This window comes from Athalia rosae, chromosome 7 (assembly GCF_917208135.1).
Source record: "Athalia rosae chromosome 7, iyAthRosa1.1, whole genome shotgun sequence".
Lineage (NCBI taxonomy): Eukaryota > Metazoa > Arthropoda > Insecta > Hymenoptera > Athaliidae > Athalia > Athalia rosae.
This window is the reverse complement of record NC_064032.1, coordinates 16,020,811-16,039,640: the sequence shown is the minus strand read 5'-3', so window position 1 is coordinate 16,039,640 and position 18,830 is coordinate 16,020,811. Positions and strand designations below refer to the sequence as shown.

Below are 18,830 nucleotides of genomic sequence, written 5' to 3'. Positions count from 1 at the left end.
AATGTGAAAAATAATGTAACTAGTCCACATAGCATGCCCACAATTGCTCGTAATTCAACGCCGTGTATTCTCACGTTTTCCCAAGTTGTTATCTTAATGATTATTCCTTAAGTCACTGCTATCACCACGACCAAGCTTGACAAATTTTTTATTTCTTGCCTCAGAAAATTTTGTTTGTCTCTTCGAAATTTCAAAGAATCGGAAAAATAATGGCCGCAATTGAGAATCGTAGAGATGAAATAGAACCCATCGACGAGTCTATACTTATTATTCAGATCACACAATTGGTTTACGATATTTTGTGAACATTAATAGAGTATACGTTGGTGGTATTGCGTTCATAATAAGGGCGGATGTACGTTCGGACATTCTACATATACCTCACATTGCAGCTCCGTCTCCCGGGAATTCTAGCTTCCACTTCCTATTCCTGTATGCGGTTTCGTGTAAGTTAGCACGCTGGCTAATCGAGTATCAAACTATCCAGAATAAAATGAAGGACAATGCCTTTGGATAACAGAATGAATAAATAATATGCGAAACTAATGACTGTCCTTTGAAATTATAGGTGTAATGCAGCTTGAACCGTACACCTTGTCTTACCAATTCTTACATGCGGAAGCAGAGGGGGCAAGTTTTATGCGTAAAATCAACTCAACCCCTGGGCGTGGATTGATCGAATTGCAATCTTTCCATGTGCGCCGTGGTCTCCTCTCTGGCAAGTATGTGCCTGTTATGGGTATGTCAGTTGGAACTGGTACGATGATCGGTATTCGATGTACCTGGTTCGCGAGTAAACTCGGTGACTCGAGCCACAGACGAGGCGTGAGTGTTTATACACGACATACCCATGCGTAAGTACAGCGTCATTGTTCCGTTGAATTGAATACGAGTATGACGTATCTAGGTATACATGGTAATGCCAAGGTACAGCTTATTTATTCTAGGTGCAAGTTGGCGGCACGAGTGAAGCAGGGGTTGAGGGGTCTCTGTCGATCGACAAACCTCCGCACTTCCGGTACCGAATACACGAATATAGATGCCGCAGCATAAATACGATGGCGAGTACGGGACCAGTTGTGCAGCTCCTGCGTTTTATATTTAGATTTAAATACCGCCATGGAACAACAAGAGAAACAATCTCAGGTAAATCGAGGCGGCTATCGTTCATTCATCCGTCCTTTAAATACCGCGGGGGGCGCACTTTTGATTCATCTCAGTTTCTTTTTGTTGAATAAATGAAAATTCGGTCGGTCGATTGATAAAAAGATGCCCACGACAGGTGTCACCCGCACCGTAGGTGGGCATGTAACGTCACGGGACACGCGCATACGTGTCAAAGCACACATGCGTAAATATCGCCATTCATTGCCCCGTGCGAGCGTGGCCAGACCTATAGACGAGTCCGCGGATCGCACGGGGCGACAATGCAGGGTAAGAGGGGGGATATAATCTATCAAGATTATATACCTTTCGGCAAAAAAAACGTAGGGGGTCGCGCACGCGCGATCTCACCTCCCTCCCGGGTTCACTCTCGGCGATTCATTCATGTTTTCTCTTCCAAACGACCGTTTGTTCCATTCGCGCCGAAGCCAATTGAACCCACGACATGGGGGTACACCCGAAGCGGGTGTAACCGTAGCGTGCGTATTCTAATTGATGGGAAAGCTGTATACCGTTCTGGTGGCTATAACGATCGTATCAGGGTAATCATAATCGGATTGACGATTACGAACATTGTACTTATCGTTAGGCTTATTTTAGGTATAGAATGTACGACGAAGGTTCACCTCACGCGGTAGCTTGACCAGGGGCTAAACTCTGCGGAGGTTCGTCGGTCAGAGCCCCAGGAATAACGAAGTTGCGGAGTGTCGGGTGTGGACTGTGGATTGTAGAGGAAACGAGCCATTGCGCCATCAGGAAGTAACTTGTACATGTACTCGGACGCGATCAAACCGCGATTACGTGTAACACACGCGACCGGACGAACGTAGGAGCTCAACACCGTTGCAAAGCTCTCGCCCTCCCCTGGTAGCCGCAGGCTTCTTCTCCGCTCTACCGCTGAGATACTCCCAGCAAATGCGCCAATGAGGTTTACGCACGCGTGGTGCTGAGCTGGGGAACGGACAAGGGTATGCAAAATGCACACGGATGCACTACACCCGGTGACGAAATTTTGCAGCTCGCGGGGATCTCGTGGAGCCGTTGAGAGTAGACATCGGACGTATCCATTATCTGTTCTCTACGATCGAACAGCTCGAACCTAATAATTTTTCAATGCTCGTAGAATACGCGGCGTGGATGTGGTAGACGTCGCCAGGATCTCAGGCGATGACGATGCGAGCGGACGACCGACCGACCGACCGACCGATCCTCCCGGTTGGGATGACGAAAGGGGCTGGAGGGCCCGATCAGAGTCGCTCGACGTCTCCCGTAACTAACGATAAAAGGGAAAAGGTGAGGGGTCGCGTTCCACAAAGGAAAATTCCAATTCCCGAGCACATGCCAGTCCGGTGGCTCGGCTACTTCCCCTCGTCGATGATCGGTGCTCCGTCTCTCTGTTTCCCACCGGAAAGCGCACACGATCGTCCACCAAGCGTCAGAAGTCAGGCAATAGTGCATATGATGCGTATTGCACCTACCAACGATAAAGCTGCCCTGTGAGAATGCGAGACCACGAGTGAGAGTGAGCGAGAGAATTGGAAAGAAGAGAGAGCGCGTCAGCCGTCCGTTGGGTGGGGAAGAGGAGGTACGCATCGTTCTTTCCCCCGACTCTCCGGCCCATCGTCGAGCCATGGTTCTCCCAAACTCTACCCATTCACAGAACTGTTCCGTCCGTGTGGTGTCATGGAGGTATCATGGCTGAGGAGACGCGCCTAGTTCGCGTCGAAGAACGGCTAAGGATTAAAATTGGTACGGTTATTGAGTGGTTACGAAAAATCTAGTGGCAAAATGTATTTCACACGCGTGATCTTGGTTCCTCCCGCCGGGGGTTTATATACGGTGGTTAAAATTGAAGAGATAATAGGATATGAGTAATGGCCCATACACAACACAGAGTGAAAGATGTGCGGTACGACACAGTGAGGATATTGCATCAAGAACGAGAACGAGAACGCAAACGCGGCACGCCGCGACAGCAGCTACGTGCTATCCTGGCTCAGCGAACGGATTCACAGTCGTGGCTTTTACAAAAGCGGTATTTTCGAACTCTGGTTGCGAGCTGAGATTGCTAATGAGGATGTCACCGGGCATTGAATAGAGCGCAGTTTTGCTTCCGTTCCCACCGAATCTGCTGACCTTTTTTTTTCTACTTTGGTTTCGAGAATTCTGTCAGCGCAGATCGGCGTAGTTGTTGCGAAATCTACACGCGTTAATTCATCGATATCGTTAATCGGTTTGCTATGCTCATTCAAGTGCTCATTCACAACGCGCGAACCGATCGACGAAGATACCGAGTCATTGAGCTCGGTACACTTGCCCTGCTATGACAGCTGCGATGCCAATTCTCAATGATCCGACAGCTATCATAATTAGTAGTATACTACGAGATCGCGTCGAGTAGCCGGTAGCTTGCGTCACGAAAGATATTTTTATTGTGCACTTGAGTTGGAAATCGGAGATTATGGAATAATTATGATGAATCGCTAGCGGTAAGCCTTACGTGTTCCTTGCTTCGATAATTCGCTTGCTCACTTCGATTTTAGACGGTAATCGTTCCAACTCCCGATCAGGGAACCCTGTACGGCGTACTGCTGACAATGAGCAATTCTGACCTCGATATTACGTACCGCGAAACTTTTATCAATGGGATGGTTGGAGTCTGGCTCTCCAATAGTATTCTCACCGCAACCTACGATATGATATTCGAGATACTGCAGCTCGATCGGATTCTTACCGGCTACTATTTTACCAAAGTTGACGCTGCTGATTGATATGTTGTTGCCATCAGAAGACCCGCGGTTTTTGCGGATTGTCAAACAGCCACTCAGCCACTCCGCCCGTCATTTAGTTCGGCGTTACACACATGCATACATGCCTGTGATGTGTAGTTGCTTACAATTAGAATAAATAATATCACAGGTATTTGGTGATATTACTTGATGGTTAGGTGTTATTTTATTCCACTGGTTATTTTACGGTGCTTATATAAAATAAGTCTCCACGCCGAAGATTGAAGCATTCGCTTTTTCCCCCCTGAAAGGAGATAAATAATTGCCGAGTATTGATGATAAGTAACATTACTATGTATCCTCGCAGGTGAGGTCAAAAATTTACCAAGTAGAAGCCATGGATCACCTGACACGAGAGACGTTTACTGCACCCTGTCCCTTGATCAAGAGGAAATATTCCGTACCACCACCATGGAGAGAACACTCACGTACGATCCCTCTTCTTGAAGAATTTCAGTGGCCATGTCACAGAATTTTTAGAATTGCCTGCTTAACGAGATATTGTTTGTTTTGTTACAGCCCTTTTTTCGGAGAGGAATTCCAGTTCGAAGTACCCCGAAAATTCCGATATCTCAGTATATATGTTTATGACAGAGACCGTCATTTGAAACAAGATAAAATACTAGGAAAAGTTGCAATAAAACGGGAGGAATTAGCAACCTACCACAACAAAGAACATTGGTTTCCTCTCAGGCCCGTTGACGCAGACTCGGAAGTACAGGGAAAAGCACACCTTGAGCTTGCCTTGCAGCCGCAAGTTGGGCACGCACAGCCCAAATTGACCGTCAAGTGAGTTTTTTCTTAGTCCAAGAAATTGAGACGTGTACCGATACGAATTAACTGAAAAAATTGGTAGGAAATGTTTTTCTTGCATTGGATTTATCATTCCCTAAGTTTCATTGTATGGAAAAGAATTAATTTTTATGGTAATTTAAGTGGTCAAGTGGGAGATGAAAATGGAATTCGTATATTTCATACAGTGGCTAAAAGTGGATCAACTACATAAGCGGGTTGGAATATTTAACTACGATCAAACTATATCAGCATAGAATAATTTTGTTGGATGAAATTGTTAATGGAGAAAGAGCTAGGATAAAACTTCGCACTATTGTTGTTTACACCTTTGTAATTAATTTACTTCCACAAATATAAGCTCTTGTACGTTGCGTTTTTATATCTAACTGTTTCAAGAGTTTATATTTTTTCAGTTCCTAGTCATTGTTAGATGAACCGAATATTCTCGATACTTTCTATGTATGTAAGCCTTAACCTTTTGCACCACTTACATAATTTTTGAGTCATAATTAAGATGAGCGTGTTGGGGATTTTCACAGTGATCCTCAAATATAAATTAGCTGTATTTCTTGCTTCTTAATTTATAATAAATTAATTATTTGTTATTTTGATTACCTAATTACAGAGTCATAGAGTGTAGTGAATTAACAATCAAGAACGGCGGCTGTGACCCATTTGCAGTAGTCACGGTCACTTACAGTAATGGCAAGCATATATCCAAGCGTACCAAAATTAAGAAGAAGACGGTGTCCCCGCGGTTCAATGAGATCTTTGTGTTTGAGGTAAAAATGTTACTACTATCAGTCCAAGTCTCACGCGATAAAACTTTTGCTCAATCAGGTTATGCGCCAATGTAAATTGTTAATTTCTGCGTGATTTTTTGCCAGCCTGAGTTGACGGAATCAAAAGACAAAGATGTTTCGCATTACTCAATTGACGGAGGGGAAATCGAAGAAATCATTGTCGGCGTTTGGCACGACTCTCCTGGTATGGGAGAACAACCAGCCTTTCTGGGGGAAGTTCGAGTTCTACTCCGAGGTCTACAAACTCAACCTGTCAGCCCAATGACTGCTTGGTAAAGACATTTTATTCTTCTCTGAAATCTACTTGAGCTATTCTAACTAATTCATGAAATGTACAATTCTTTTCTAGGTATTTCTTACAACCTAGATCGGCTAAACATAGAGACAGCAAGATTTCTGGTACTTCAACTCCACCAAGTTCGATACCTTGCATAGGATCGTTGCGTCTAAAGATCCACTATACCGCGGACCACGTGTTCCCTTCAAAAATGTATGAGAAACTCGAGAGTCTGCTGTTGCAGAGTGTTTCCGTCCATCCAATAACATCCTCCGCTGTCTACATCCTTGGTGAAATCGTCGCCAGTAAAATGGAAGCTGCCCAACCACTCGTTCGGATACTCGTACATCACGAGCAACTCGTTTCAGTCCTGAGAACACTAGCCAACTACGAAATTTCCAAGCTGACGTTAGTTGATTTTCTGGTGAACTATCGGTTAACTTTTCTAAGAGGTAATTCTGTTCTTGATAAAAGGATATTTTACAGAGATCCTACTACTATTTTTCGGGGCAATACTCTGGTTAGCAAAATGATGGATGAGGGTATGCGCTTAGCCGGACTTCACTATTTACACTGTACGCTTCGACCTGCTATGGAACAAGTTTTTCTAGAAAGGAAACCGTGCGAGATAGACCCAACTAGAGTAAAGGATGCCAATACCATTCAAGCAAATTTGGCGAATCTTAAAGTACGAAATCCTGACAGTACAACAGTACATTATGTCATTACTTGTACAGGAAACCCCATTCTCTCTATCCTCTTTGTTGCTATGTCCCACAGGAGTATGTTCGACGGGTGTTTATGGCAATTACAACATCGGGTGTTCGTTGTCCACCATTGATGTGCGAAATGTTTTGGAGCCTGCGAGAACTGGCTGCTAGACATTTCCCATTTAACAAAGAAGTGAGATACTCGGTTATCAGTGGATTCATATTTCTCAGGTTCTTTGCACCCGCGATTCTGGGACCGCGTTTGTTTGATATCACCACTGAGCAGATTGTAAGATATGTTTTTGCGATTGTTATGTCCCACTGTCATAGCTGCTTTCCTCTCGATCCAAAACCCACCGCAGAACTCGAATCTCCTTTTCCCAGTTGATGGAACTCTCATTTTCTATTAGCAAACCACAACAACAACAACAACAACAACAACAACAACAACAACAACAGGAATTCGTGTTTCAGGATTCTCAAACTAACAGAACGCTAACATTGATATCTAAAACAATTCAGAGCTTGGGAAATTTAGTTAGCTGCAGAGGCGGGACGGGTAGCGTGTGTAAAGAGGAATACATGGAGTGTGTATACAGGTATATTTATTTACAATTCAACAAAACACTCATTCAAAAAAAAATGCATAGGTGATCGACGAACTAAAATCCATTTTTTTTTTTTCTAAATGACAGGGAATTCTATACGGAACAGCATATTCAAGCTGTTAAACAGTTCTTGGAACTTATATCTACTGGTAGCAGCAGTGGAACGATCAAACAGCGACCCGCTCCACTGCAGGAGCAACCGGTGGTACTAAAAGAAGGGTGAGTAATCCAGGCCGCTTTACAATATCCAAAATAAGTCTGTTCTTTCGTTGGACCGAGTACGCTTCTGTTCATATACATATAAGTCGCGATTCTCAACTCGCTAATTGATTATTTTTAATAGACACTATTTTCTGTTTCTGCCCACTGTCGACTGTGGCAAGAGGTTGGTAACGGCAAACTGTAAACCAAGATTAATATTCGTTGTCAAATTACAAAGATGGGGATTTAATGCCCATTATTTTCAGAGTTATGATCAAAAGAGCTCAAGGTCGAAAACGATTTGGGAGGAAAAACTTCAAACAGAGATACTTCAGACTTACTACTCAAGACCTGTCTTATTCAAAGTCTAGAGGTAAGCCAAAATGTCAATGCTATTATGGAGTGTGCTCGTTCTGTCATGACTGTATACATGTATGTATATTTCTAATCATGAGTAGATATAAATGAGAATTGCTTTTGGAACAGGAAAGGAACCATTGTGTAAAATACCACTGAGAGAGATTTTGGCGGTGGAAAGGCTACACGAAGATTCGTTTAAAATGAAAAATATGTTTCAAATTGTTCAACGACAAAGGGCCTTGTATGTCCAGGCGAGCAATTGCGTTGAGGAGAAGGAGTGGATCGATATTTTGACCAAGATTTGCCAAACGAATAGCAACAGACTAGAAAAATATCATCCTAGTGCTTACATTAATGGCCACTGGCTTTGGTGAGTAACTATTCTGGCATAATTTGACGAAGTGGTCAGATGTTCTCTGTGTCCTCAATCCGAATTAACAGTGGCCAATTCTACCAACTGAAATTTTTTCAGTTGTCGGGCGGCATTAGACAATGCTCCGGGATGCAGCGAAGTATCTCCTGGTATCGAAGCTGGCTTGAAGATGTCTCTAGATCCGGACAGAGATTTGCAACGGATTCATTCTCTGATTTTTACGAATATGCCAAGATTGGAAACCTTGATTAGTGCCTGTGAATGCCAAGCCGTTTACGGCGCTAATAAACTATGCATGTTACCAGGTGGTGGACCCCCAATTGAGGATGTCCCGTCATGCTTTAAGACTCTAACCTCCCTCCGAGAAACTTCTTTTGCTCTGCAGCAGGAACACAGAGCTTACTCGAGAAAACTTGCCCGGGAAACTAAATATGGAAGCAAGTAAGAAAGAGATTATTAGTATCTCTGCGATGCTTTTTCCTCGTGATCTCTGTAAAATTTCGAACACGTCCTGATGGTGAATTCCCGATTTTACAGGCAAGCCCCGATCGGGGATGATAACTACCTGCACCTTGCCGCGAGCGCGGGTTTTGACGGAGCTCTTGCGAAGCGAGTGTACGAATCGGATAGTCCCATAATACACCGAGGAGATGTGGAGCGTCGTTACGAAGAAGAGGAAGCGTCAAAGAGGGTGGAGGATCGTAGACACGAAGATCCGCGGCGGAAGTGTTTTGAGTCAGATTTTTCGAATCGTCGATACGAAAATGACCATAGTTTGCCAAAGCGATTTGAAACTAATACTGCAGAGACTATGAAGAGTCTTAAAAATGATCTGAAGCGATTCGACAACAGTCTATTGAAACATGGAACTCTACGCGTTGAGAAACCTGAGAGAAATAGGAACGAGAACTTGGAGAGTCAAAGAAAACTGCAGGATACCTCGAGTCTGTTGAGAACAGATGGCATTAATTTATCTGGCAGTCTGTCCAGAAAACTCAGGAACTATGAGAACACTAGGAAATTAGATGAACGCACGTTGCCCAGACGTATTACAGATGATGCGTCGGATATGTCTTTAAACCCATGAGTGGCCAGGGAAATAATTTACTCAAAATAATTATTTCCAGCCTCCGACAAGGCTTGATATTATAATCGTGACTAGACTATTATAGCATATCGGTGTCTAGCTACTTTATCTAACTAGTATTCAAGATAACTGAACAACATCCACCAAGTCTTCTCTAAAATTCTCCAGCCAGTATTCTTACCGTGAAGCATGCCCACCCATTTCCTTGGCATTGACATTACTAAGACAGCGTGAATATCCTTGACAACAAAACCATGCGACTGCGCTGAAAATGTTTTGTTGATTCAGGAACGATTAGGATATCCGGCTATCAATGCCGACGTTAGCACTCTACAAAAGAAATCTCGACTATTTATTTATATTATTTATTCTTGAGTGAAATTCAACTTTTGGAGGGCACTCACGTGGAGCTATACGATTTAGTTCACTGTCCGGCCAGAGTGACGAGAAAAACTTTGGATGTAATGGAATAGATGACTTGACGGTGGAATTGAACTGTCTAGATTCATTTTTTAGAATAACTCATGTCTCGCACACATAGATTGGGAAGTCTTGACCGGTTGATTCTTTTGATCTTCCAACTTATTTGCCCAATTACTAGGTATATGACATTTTCGAACAAAAGGATGAGAATATGAAGTAGAAGAAGAGAAAACGTAACCAAACACGGAATAATTCTTAACGTTTGGTTAATCCACGCTTCTACGGCATTGCATAATGCGTATCGACAGAAAATAGTCTATTAAATTGGTGACGGCGTAACATTGTATGCAAGTATTCACCTGTTGGTTTCACACTACTTATGTTCCGTCATTATTAGTAGAGTTATTTTCGTCGAAAACGCACATTGAATAAATTCCGGGCTATTTTATTCACGACGAAATACCGCAATTTTAATAGTCAAGTAGAATATCGACTCTCGATCGCCCTGACACAATTCGAGGAATGATATATACTAAGATGTATGATATTGAATAACGAACGATCAAGCAAATTAACGCAAAATGTAGTTGAACGGTGACTAGTTATTTACGTACAAACTGTACAGCAATTTTGATAATTGAATAGTTATAAAAGTTTAGTTCTCGGACTACTAATATCATAATATTGTACAGTGTACAGAAATCTAAATAGTTTTTAACACCAATTGGATGAAGTTATTTTTAAGAACTCGTTTTTAAGATAAAACTATAGTAAGACAAATAAGTTAGTTGGAAATTCACAGAACAATCAATGATCTTAATATTTCGGTAATAGTTTAATTGAAACCTTGCTTTATTTTTCTCAGAATGAAACACGTCTAATTGTAGCTTCAGAACGTGCCGGGGAATTTTTCTATGAAAATAGAATCGAGCACAATTTTTTAATACAATAAAAGCAATACAATGTATTCATTGTAAACCTCAACGAAGTTTCTCAATAAATTTATAGTCTTGTTATTTCCATTGCTTGGAAATCTAAGATTCCTTTCTGTTATAGATACCGTATTTATCATACCTAAGGATACCTTAATAGGTTCATATTTAAACGATTGGAATACGTATATCAATAATACGATGATTTTTTTTCAATTTTTGGATTATTGGATTTTATCACCTAAAAATTGTTCACCTAGCAAGTGATGATTACTTTTCAATCCACTGATCTCGTGTTCCACTAGAATAAAATCGATTGTTGATAACCATCAGTGTTGATAACCAATTGACGTGATACCAAGTTTTACCAGCAGACGGAAGTAGTCAAAAGAGAAGTATCTCGGTAGATCCATGCCGTCCGTTTCCTTCTCTTTTCATCTAGCTGTGGTCTGCCGGGTCTACTGATCAAATATCCCGTGATTTTTGAAAAGTATGGAATCTTGACGTACCCTACTCTACATTTTGGCCATCAAAAACGAAGTATTAGGGTTCGACTCAATACGACAAGATAATATCTCAGTGAAAGTAATGTCGGGAGACGTTCAGCCTAGACGACGAAAAGACAAAAGACGTAAAAAAGGTAAAATTTCATCTCTACTTTTGAGAACAACTGATTTTTGATCATGACTCCATATACCGCCTATTCTGTATTTCAGTGAATCAGCCTGAGTACATTTTCCGATTGCTTAATTTGTTGTTAAACATAACCTACAGGGTAAGCTGTGACCTGGGCACCATTCTAGAGAATGCACACTCATGCATACACATCTGAAATATATATGTATTCATTTGCGCAGTGGTTTTGTTGTGCTGTTAAAGTTTTCCAAATTCATCGTAATTTTGACCTTTTTTTTCCAATTTTGATTTATTCTTGCTGGCACCTAGCATACATAGTTTTTTGGAAATGGGATTCTCTTATACGAGACAGATTCTAACGTCAGTAGTAGCCTGGCCCCAGGCTGCCTTCTAGTTTACCAAAATAGATCAAACCCTACCACCCATTTCGAAAACGTTTGTCCTCAAATTATTTATAAACTATAAACCACTAATTTTATTTTATCAGTAACAACATTCAAGAGCTGGATGTAAAATAATTTTTATCTTTGTTCTCAGATTTTAATCAACTAAGCACTCTTGCCTGTGCCAATGGAATACCCTATACCTTATGAGATCTTACACTCTGAATTTCCATGATTTTCTTCACAATTGCATTCAAGTTTATCAGTATCTCATCCACATTTCATACTTTTTTTGCTTACAAGCTGAATTAATGAATTTGTTGATGCAAATCATTTAGTTTCAGACAAAACAAAAGAAATTCAACCTTACTCCTTAGCTTTTTTACGACTCGCTACACATTTCCCTGTATGATAGAAATGATCCAGGGTTTCATTGACGTAACAATCATTATACTTTTAGATGAGGATGACGTGGGAACACCACCTCCAACTTTAGTCAGCCCATCTGCTGATCCATTGGCAGAGAATCTGACAATTCATGTTCAAAAGGACAGCGGAACCGGAGGGCACTGGTGTGCCAGAGTAGTATTCTTTGCCCTATTTGCCATTCTTGTTGGTTTAGTCGGCATCATTCTTCTCGAACACAGGGGTGCTGCTGATGGTGATTTTAAAAGTTTTATACAAAATTCGAGTCTTCCGATGAATTATTGTTGGAATTACAAATTTGTGAATTTTTGCTCTTTAGTGGACACTCCACTAGCCGAGTCTCGATGGGCATTGGTTTTTGAAGGCTGGGTGGACGACGTGAAGCCTTCCTATGACAATGGCAAGTCTGTTTCTCAGCATGATGACCATCTCGAACACATGGATGAAGAAGAAGCTACCGAAGTAGATTCACAAGAAGCAGGCCAGAGAGATGAGGGAGTTGACTCCGAAGTTGAAGACGAAGATGAATATGAATATAATAAGATGCAGGAGGCCCTGTTGAAAGAAATCGAAAGTAACGAAACTGATGGAGAAGAACGTTCCGGGTTAGATTCTCATCAGGAACCAAGTGATAGTCAAGAAGAAATAGCATCTCATGAAATAGATCATGAAGATCTATCCGATGAAAAGGGTTGGTAGTACTGGCTGTTGTAAGACAAACTAGTTTCACTTTTACGTATCAGGACTAATTTTAATTTGTGTGCTTCGATTTTTGATTAAGAGGGAAGCGAAGAAAGCGTTCCTCACGGAGTGGCCTGGAATGCAGAAGACGACGATGATGCTGAGAATGCAGTCTTGGAGGAAATAGAAGAAGGTACTAGCCAAGAAGAAATCGAAGCTACTGAAAGAGAGAAGGATGACTCGATTGCTGGTTCCGATGAGAATGATGCCAGTATCGAGGGAGTCGACACCCTTACATACAGGCAAAATGATGACCATCCAAGAGATTATGAAGATTTTGTTGGAATTTCGGGAATATCCGAAATCAATGATATAGATGACAACAGCGCTGAACCATTGGAAGAAGTAAAGATTCACTACATTACCTATATTACCTCTCATTTTGACTATACCTGACCAAAATAATGGTAAAATTGTCATTTTGTCAGTTCGAAGACGAAGAGCCGGAAGAAATTCGTGACGAAGCCATAGTGGAACCGGATGTTGAAGAATTACAGGAAGAATCTAGCAGCGGTGAGAAATTCAATCAAGATCTCTTCCTGTCGGTTTTTTCTATATTTCACCTTAATATTGGTATTTTGAAGATTCTCCAAGTTTATTTTGCAACATTTTTTACTCGGGAAAATTTTAAAACATGACGCACACTAACGTTCAGAATGTGTAGAAGATTTATATTGACAGTATTAACGAAGCATAATTAAACCCCTTCCTGCTCCAGGAGTTTTTAAAGCTCGAATCGCGAACTAATTGAAAGACATAAAATGGTGGGAAATGAAATATCATGGTTCCAGTGGCAGCCAAGTTCGGAGTCGGCATTGCGCTCGTTATAGCAGCGCATTTCGTTCTCGTTAGACGGTGGAATAACGGTAAAGATTAGAAGTTTTTATCTCTTGCGTACCTAACATCACGAAATCATTTTGCCTCAAAACAGTTTTTACAAGTGCATAAGTTTACTCTGGCTTGAAACACACGTCGCGATTGATTAGGGCCTTTCTTAATCAATTGTTTAATGCGTTTGAGTAAATGGTTTTAATATTGGCATGCTGTACATTAGAGTATAGTTAACTGATGACTAACTCTTGTTGTCCATTTACAAAAAACACGCGAATAATCGTTCTTGAGTGGCGTAACTATTTTCGCAGCATTCAATTTCAAGTAGTTTTTAATCTGAAGAACACAATATGACATATGTTTGCAAGGTAAGTGTGAATTATTGTCAAGAGTGTCGGAATACAGAATCATAAGTTGGGTCACAAAATCGTGATGTCGGAAATGTTTTCACCGCATCCAGAGAAACTTTAATCACAAAAGGCACGGTGTGAGACTGACTATAATTAAATGTGAAATAACATTTCGATTCACGCGTGATCGAGCCAATGAACACTTTTCGGTTAATTTTGTTCATTTATTTCATAGTCGAAAACAACGTCTCGCAAGTTGATTCAAACCGTCCAGAATCGCCAGATTTGTCACGTCGTAATACCATTATTCCTCCTCCTTGTGTCGAAAGATTAATACCTACAATCAGCGATGAGGAAACCCAAGAATGTAAAGTAATGCATACGGAAAGTTATAAGATTTTGAAAAGCAAGTATGAGAAATTTAAAATTGCGGGTGACAGAGAGCTTTTGATAAAAGCACCTGGAAGGAAAACATCTATGGAGAAGAAATTGAAGGGATGGGAAGAACAAGGGAACGAAGAGGAGATCGCAGATATATCGGATGGAAAGCAGATGTTTGGACCAGCAAAGATGAATGATAATGAGAATGACAATGCTGATGACGATGATGACAACGACGACGACGACGACTACAACGACGACGATGATGGCAATGATGATGAGGATGACGATGATGATGATGATGATGATGATGATGATGATGATGATGATGATGACGATGATGATGATGACGATGATGATGATGATAATGATGATGATGATGAGGATATCGACGACAGTGAACTAGTGGCCAAATTGGAAGCTAAGTATGGAAAACTCCCCATACCACCTGAAAGTGAAGGCGATACGGATGACGAAGAGGAGGACGAAACTAATGATAAAGATATCCAAGGCTGTAAACGTAAATAAAGCCTAAAAATCGAATCCCGTTACAAAACGGGTCGATTTTATTTTCTGATCTCTTCGAATGTTACGTAATGTAATTAGTATCTCGTGCACTACTCCCACAAGTTAAACTCTATAATTTATTATCTTTCTATGAAGACAATGCTTCAATGTAGATATCTGGACCTTGCCGCAAAATTTAAGTGTCAGAGCTCATTTTCATAAACTGGGAGAATCTTCTATGTTGAATATTCCACGATCCCCCAACCATTTGGGACCTAATAAATTTCAATACATGACATTTTGAACAGGAGCGAATGCACCTCTGGTGGCACAATCAGAATTCGTAGGCAAACCTCAAATGATGGGTGAATCAACCTCTGGACGGAAAAATGCTCAGCTGGAACAAAGTGGCACTAGGGCGAATGTTATTGAGAATATCCCTGATCCAGACAGTGACTTCTATAGAGAGAAACTTGACACCGCTCATGGCCAGGTTTGTAGCATCGAAATACCTCATTTCCTTTTTTTTTTTTTTTACATAAGAAACCCTTGCTAGTTTAGTTTTTTTTTCTGTCAATGAAATACGAGGAAGTATTAGAGTACCTAGTCTTAGTTGACTGAAAAGCGTAACTTGAAATTATGAAAATGAATCTGTCAACTGTTCTTAAGTATGATAATAATGTCTGTAGGGATTCTCAAACTAACGTCATTACACATTTAACGGTATCCACTGCCCAACTTACCTCGAATACAGTTTTATCTTTTTACAATATTGATTAAACCGATTTCAGTTTTTCATTTACTAATGTAGGGATATGCCTTGTTCCGAACATAAAATCTACTTACCAAACAATCGTGAAACGACCCTTTGTCTGACAAGTCTAACGTTTATGTTGTGGACTTCCCATTTTTACTCGCATGCGTCACAAATATTTATTTAAATATTACAAATTCTCGAGTATTTTGTGTGCGTGTATATGTGTGTACGTAAATTATTCTTATTTTTCCTCAATTGAATTTTGAAAGCTGAAAGCGTTTGATGACTGCTCTGTACACCCAAATTTACCACCTTGATGAGTCTAGACATTGAATGAAAAAACTCTAATTCTTAGGGAATGTTATTCTCATATAGCTTTGCGTTATTCTTACTGAAAAACATAATCGACAACGTTTGCTCAATTTTGTTTATCTTTACCTCTAACCCATCCTGTTTGTATACATGCATGTGTATAAATTTCCTCCATTAACAAATCCACCATTTCAATCATTGCGTTAACATTGAAACCTAATTCTACATTCTTCTATCACTTGGCTTCTCTTCATTTTCTATTCAATACCGATGAAAATGCCTCACTTGGTGCTAAGAATTATCTTTTCGATCGATTATATATTTCGAATTTTAAATTCACCACTATACTTGCTTTGCAATGACTTAATGGCACTTGTGATATTGTGATGACTGAACTAATCGCATCTTATCCGTTCAAACCCCCTTCTCCTATCCAAATTCCATGCTAAGACAACAGAAGAACGAGTCATCTATTTTACGGCCAAGTTATCTGATCATCCTGCATCACCCTGGATGAGGTATGAGTTAGCTAAAGCTCTGGATGATCTTGCTGAAGAAAAAAAGGACAATTCATATTTGCGGAAGGCCATTGCTGCTTACCAGAGCGTGGGGGAACTGGGAACTCTTGTACCACCGTCACTCTTTCGAATTGCAGGAGAGCGGTGCATAGATAGATTCAGATTTGCCGGTGAGTTAATTGATAACAAAGATTCTAATGGATCTTGATCAAATTATTGTATTTCAGGACAACATAGCGGGGCAGAAGCAGTTCACAAAGATTTAATTTCAAGATTTCCAGACGAACCACATTTGAGAAACCAGCTGGCCATCACTTACATGATGCAAAATAAGTATGAAAGTGCTAGAGTTGTCTAACAAATCATCGATAATTGTCTAGTTATTGTGCAGTAAATATTTGAAGCCATTTTTCTTAGTTATCAGTTTGTGTTGAATAGCATAGTCAACAATTGTGTTACAACGACCAAATTATAGAGTCCACAGTTCTAACTGAATTTTCATTCATGCTCAACTTTAGTAGATCTGCAATAATTAATGTACGTAACAATACAGAATCTCAACATGGGTCTTCAAATCTATTCGCAGATCTGTAATATTGGATCAAAACTTGAACTCTGCTAATTGCGATTGAATTTAATTAGATTATCAGAAGCTAGAAAGGTATTGCAACAAATACTGGCTCGGTGGCCAAACGATGGCCTTGCCTTGGCGCATTATGGTTTTATTTTAAAAACTGGTGATGGCAATATGGTTGATGCTATTATGTACTTGAAAGCTGGTATAGACTCTGGTCACGAGGGTACAATCGATGGTAGATTTTTCTTCCATCTAGGCGACGCTCTAGTCAGATTAGGCAAAACCGAGGAAGCCAAGAAGGTTAGTCAAGCTTCTAAAATCAGCCAGCTATTCTACGAAAGCAAGTCTCAAACTAACATCTACTATTGTAACGCAAAAACGAAGGGCAGGGATGTCTGAAAATAGAGTACTAAAACTTGCGATTGGCAGTTTCATAAATTTTTATCCCATAATGGAACTTTCTTTAAGCCTCAATTTGTTTCTATTCAACTTTTCGATCTCAATCTCACTAGATATTACCTCATCTTCACATTTCAAATAATATCTGTATTAACAAAGCGAATCTTTTTTATCTTAGCTCTATCAAAATGGTGCCAAAAGAGGCCTGTTTCGTTCGGTCTATCAACGATCTCTCTACAACGTCGATCGATTGACGGCGCGCCCTTGGTGGACTCTAGAGCAGACCAATTATAAAGAGTTCTTTGAAAACCTTGAAGAAAATTGGCGGGTCATTAAGGCGGAAGGACTCGCTGTGCTTGATCAGAACGGGCAGTTTAAAAATGAGGCAGAAAATTTAAGAGACAAAGGCAATTGGCAGCAGTTTGAATTGTTTGTCAAAGGTAAATCAACAAGATTCTCAGACGTACAAAACGAGTCACTTAGTAGCATTGGATTCTAAACTATTCGATACCTTTCAGCATCTCAGGATTTGAAGCTATCACAAATTCATGATATCTATCATTCCCACAAATTTTGTAGGTCGTAAAATATTAGAAAATTGTGCTCAGACTCCAAGAACGTGTTCACTAGTGGAAGACTTTTCACCAGCTGCAAGCTGTCGTAGAGGGCAAATCAAATTCTCTGTTATGCACCCTAACACACATGTGTGGCCACATTGTGGGCCTACAAATTGTAGACTAAGAGCTCATTTGGGTCTGACAGGGACAGCAAGGACATTCATAAGGGTAGCTGATGACATCAGGTAAGGCTATCAGCATTATAGATGTGAGCTTCTGATCATTATTAAACTCTTCAAATATGCCTAGAAAAACTTTTCAATAAAGGTGAAGTATGTCGTTTTTGTGCAGAACTTGGAGGCAAGGAAGTGTAATGGTGTTCGATGATAGCTTTGAGCATGAAGTTTGGCACAACGGGACTCTGATTCGGCTGGTGCTAATCGTGGACGTGTGGCATCCTGAGTTACGAGAAAACGAAAGACGCACTTTGCCTGCTATTTGAATTCTGAGCATAAATTCATGTAATTCATATTTTACCATACATCAATTACATTACCTTGCAGCGCATCATCTTATTGCGTGATTGGCAATCGTTCACCGAGATATAAGTAGGTACTTGTGACTGAGAGAAATGGAAAGTTTATGAATCTCCCCAAAATGTATTACTTAAAATTGTATGTATGTGATACATTATTTAGTACAGGTAATATGAATTTCATCAGGGTAAAATATTTTTAGCTGTACACGAGCGAATGCTTTTGCATTTACCTATCTATTCTCACTGCTTCTAGTTTTAAATAAAACCCAATATTCATGAAGAGGAAGACTGACCCGCACGTTTCCCTTTCTATCAGAGCTGCAAAGCTGTAAATTCTTGTTTCTGTACGCACCAAAACTTTAACAACTCCACGTGCGCTCGTACCCTCAGATGGG

At 40.5% G+C, this 18,830-nt stretch overlaps 2 protein-coding genes across 12 annotated transcripts; both read left to right on the top strand.

The window, feature by feature from the left end:
• The first annotated feature begins 212 nt into the window (after positions 1-212).
• On the top strand, positions 213-10,606 carry LOC105683324 (GTPase-activating protein). 8 transcript variants are annotated; one of them, XM_020850849.2, is made up of 17 exons: positions 213-446; positions 569-854; positions 948-1,146; positions 4,261-4,381; positions 4,473-4,742; positions 5,374-5,530; positions 5,636-5,823; positions 5,901-6,236; positions 6,315-6,516; positions 6,609-6,827; positions 7,013-7,137; positions 7,234-7,365; positions 7,490-7,531; positions 7,614-7,720; positions 7,834-8,077; positions 8,180-8,521; positions 8,618-10,606. In XM_020850849.2, exons 3-17 carry the CDS (start codon positions 1,059-1,061, stop codon positions 9,165-9,167), a joined length of 3,123 nt encoding a protein of 1,040 aa, XP_020706508.2. In that variant the 5' UTR covers positions 213-446; positions 569-854; positions 948-1,058; the 3' UTR covers positions 9,168-10,606. The 8 variants fall into 8 exon arrangements, with proteins under 8 accessions (XP_020706508.2, XP_048514075.1, XP_048514077.1 ...); XM_048658120.1 differs by lacking the exons at positions 213-446; positions 569-854 and adding exons at positions 1,765-2,132; positions 2,288-2,457 and having other exon boundaries at positions 1,011-1,146; XM_048658119.1 differs by lacking the exons at positions 213-446; positions 569-854; positions 948-1,146 and adding exons at positions 1,575-1,706; positions 1,765-2,457.
• Positions 10,607-10,906: 300 nt separating this feature from the next.
• Positions 10,907-18,715, top strand: LOC105683322 (aspartyl/asparaginyl beta-hydroxylase). 4 transcript variants are annotated; one of them, XM_048658113.1, is made up of 14 exons: positions 10,909-11,162; positions 12,002-12,202; positions 12,287-12,658; positions 12,749-13,053; positions 13,137-13,221; positions 13,500-13,574; positions 14,125-14,790; positions 15,086-15,270; positions 16,297-16,534; positions 16,592-16,697; positions 17,007-17,241; positions 17,519-17,780; positions 17,920-18,142; positions 18,231-18,715. In XM_048658113.1, the coding sequence occupies exons 1-14, from the start codon at positions 11,111-11,113 to the stop codon at positions 18,397-18,399; spliced, it is 3,174 nt and encodes a 1,057-aa protein (XP_048514070.1). In that variant the 5' UTR covers positions 10,909-11,110; the 3' UTR covers positions 18,400-18,715. The 4 variants fall into 4 exon arrangements, with proteins under 4 accessions (XP_048514073.1, XP_048514070.1, XP_048514072.1 ...); XM_048658114.1 differs by having other exon boundaries at positions 10,910-11,162; positions 18,249-18,715; XM_048658116.1 differs by lacking the exon at positions 18,231-18,715 and having other exon boundaries at positions 10,907-11,162; positions 17,859-18,023.
• Positions 18,716-18,830: the final 115 nt, after the last annotated feature.

Excerpts from the sequence above, each read along its gene's own strand:
- LOC105683324 (XM_020850849.2), top strand. The coding sequence starts at position 1,059 with ATGGCGAGTACGGGACCAGTTGTGCAGCTCCTGCGTTTTATATTTAGA. Across the intron at positions 6,517-6,608 it reads CAAATTTGGCGAATCTTAAA|GAGTATGTTCGACGGGTGTT; the intron begins GTACGAAATCCT and ends TATGTCCCACAG. Across the intron at positions 7,721-7,833 it reads GTCTTATTCAAAGTCTAGAG|GAAAGGAACCATTGTGTAAA; the intron begins GTAAGCCAAAAT and ends CTTTTGGAACAG.
- LOC105683322 (XM_048658113.1), top strand. The coding sequence starts at position 11,111 with ATGTCGGGAGACGTTCAGCCTAGACGACGAAAAGACAAAAGACGTAAA. Across the intron at positions 12,203-12,286 it reads ACACAGGGGTGCTGCTGATG|TGGACACTCCACTAGCCGAG; the intron begins GTGATTTTAAAA and ends TTTGCTCTTTAG. Across the intron at positions 13,054-13,136 it reads GCGCTGAACCATTGGAAGAA|TTCGAAGACGAAGAGCCGGA; the intron begins GTAAAGATTCAC and ends TCATTTTGTCAG.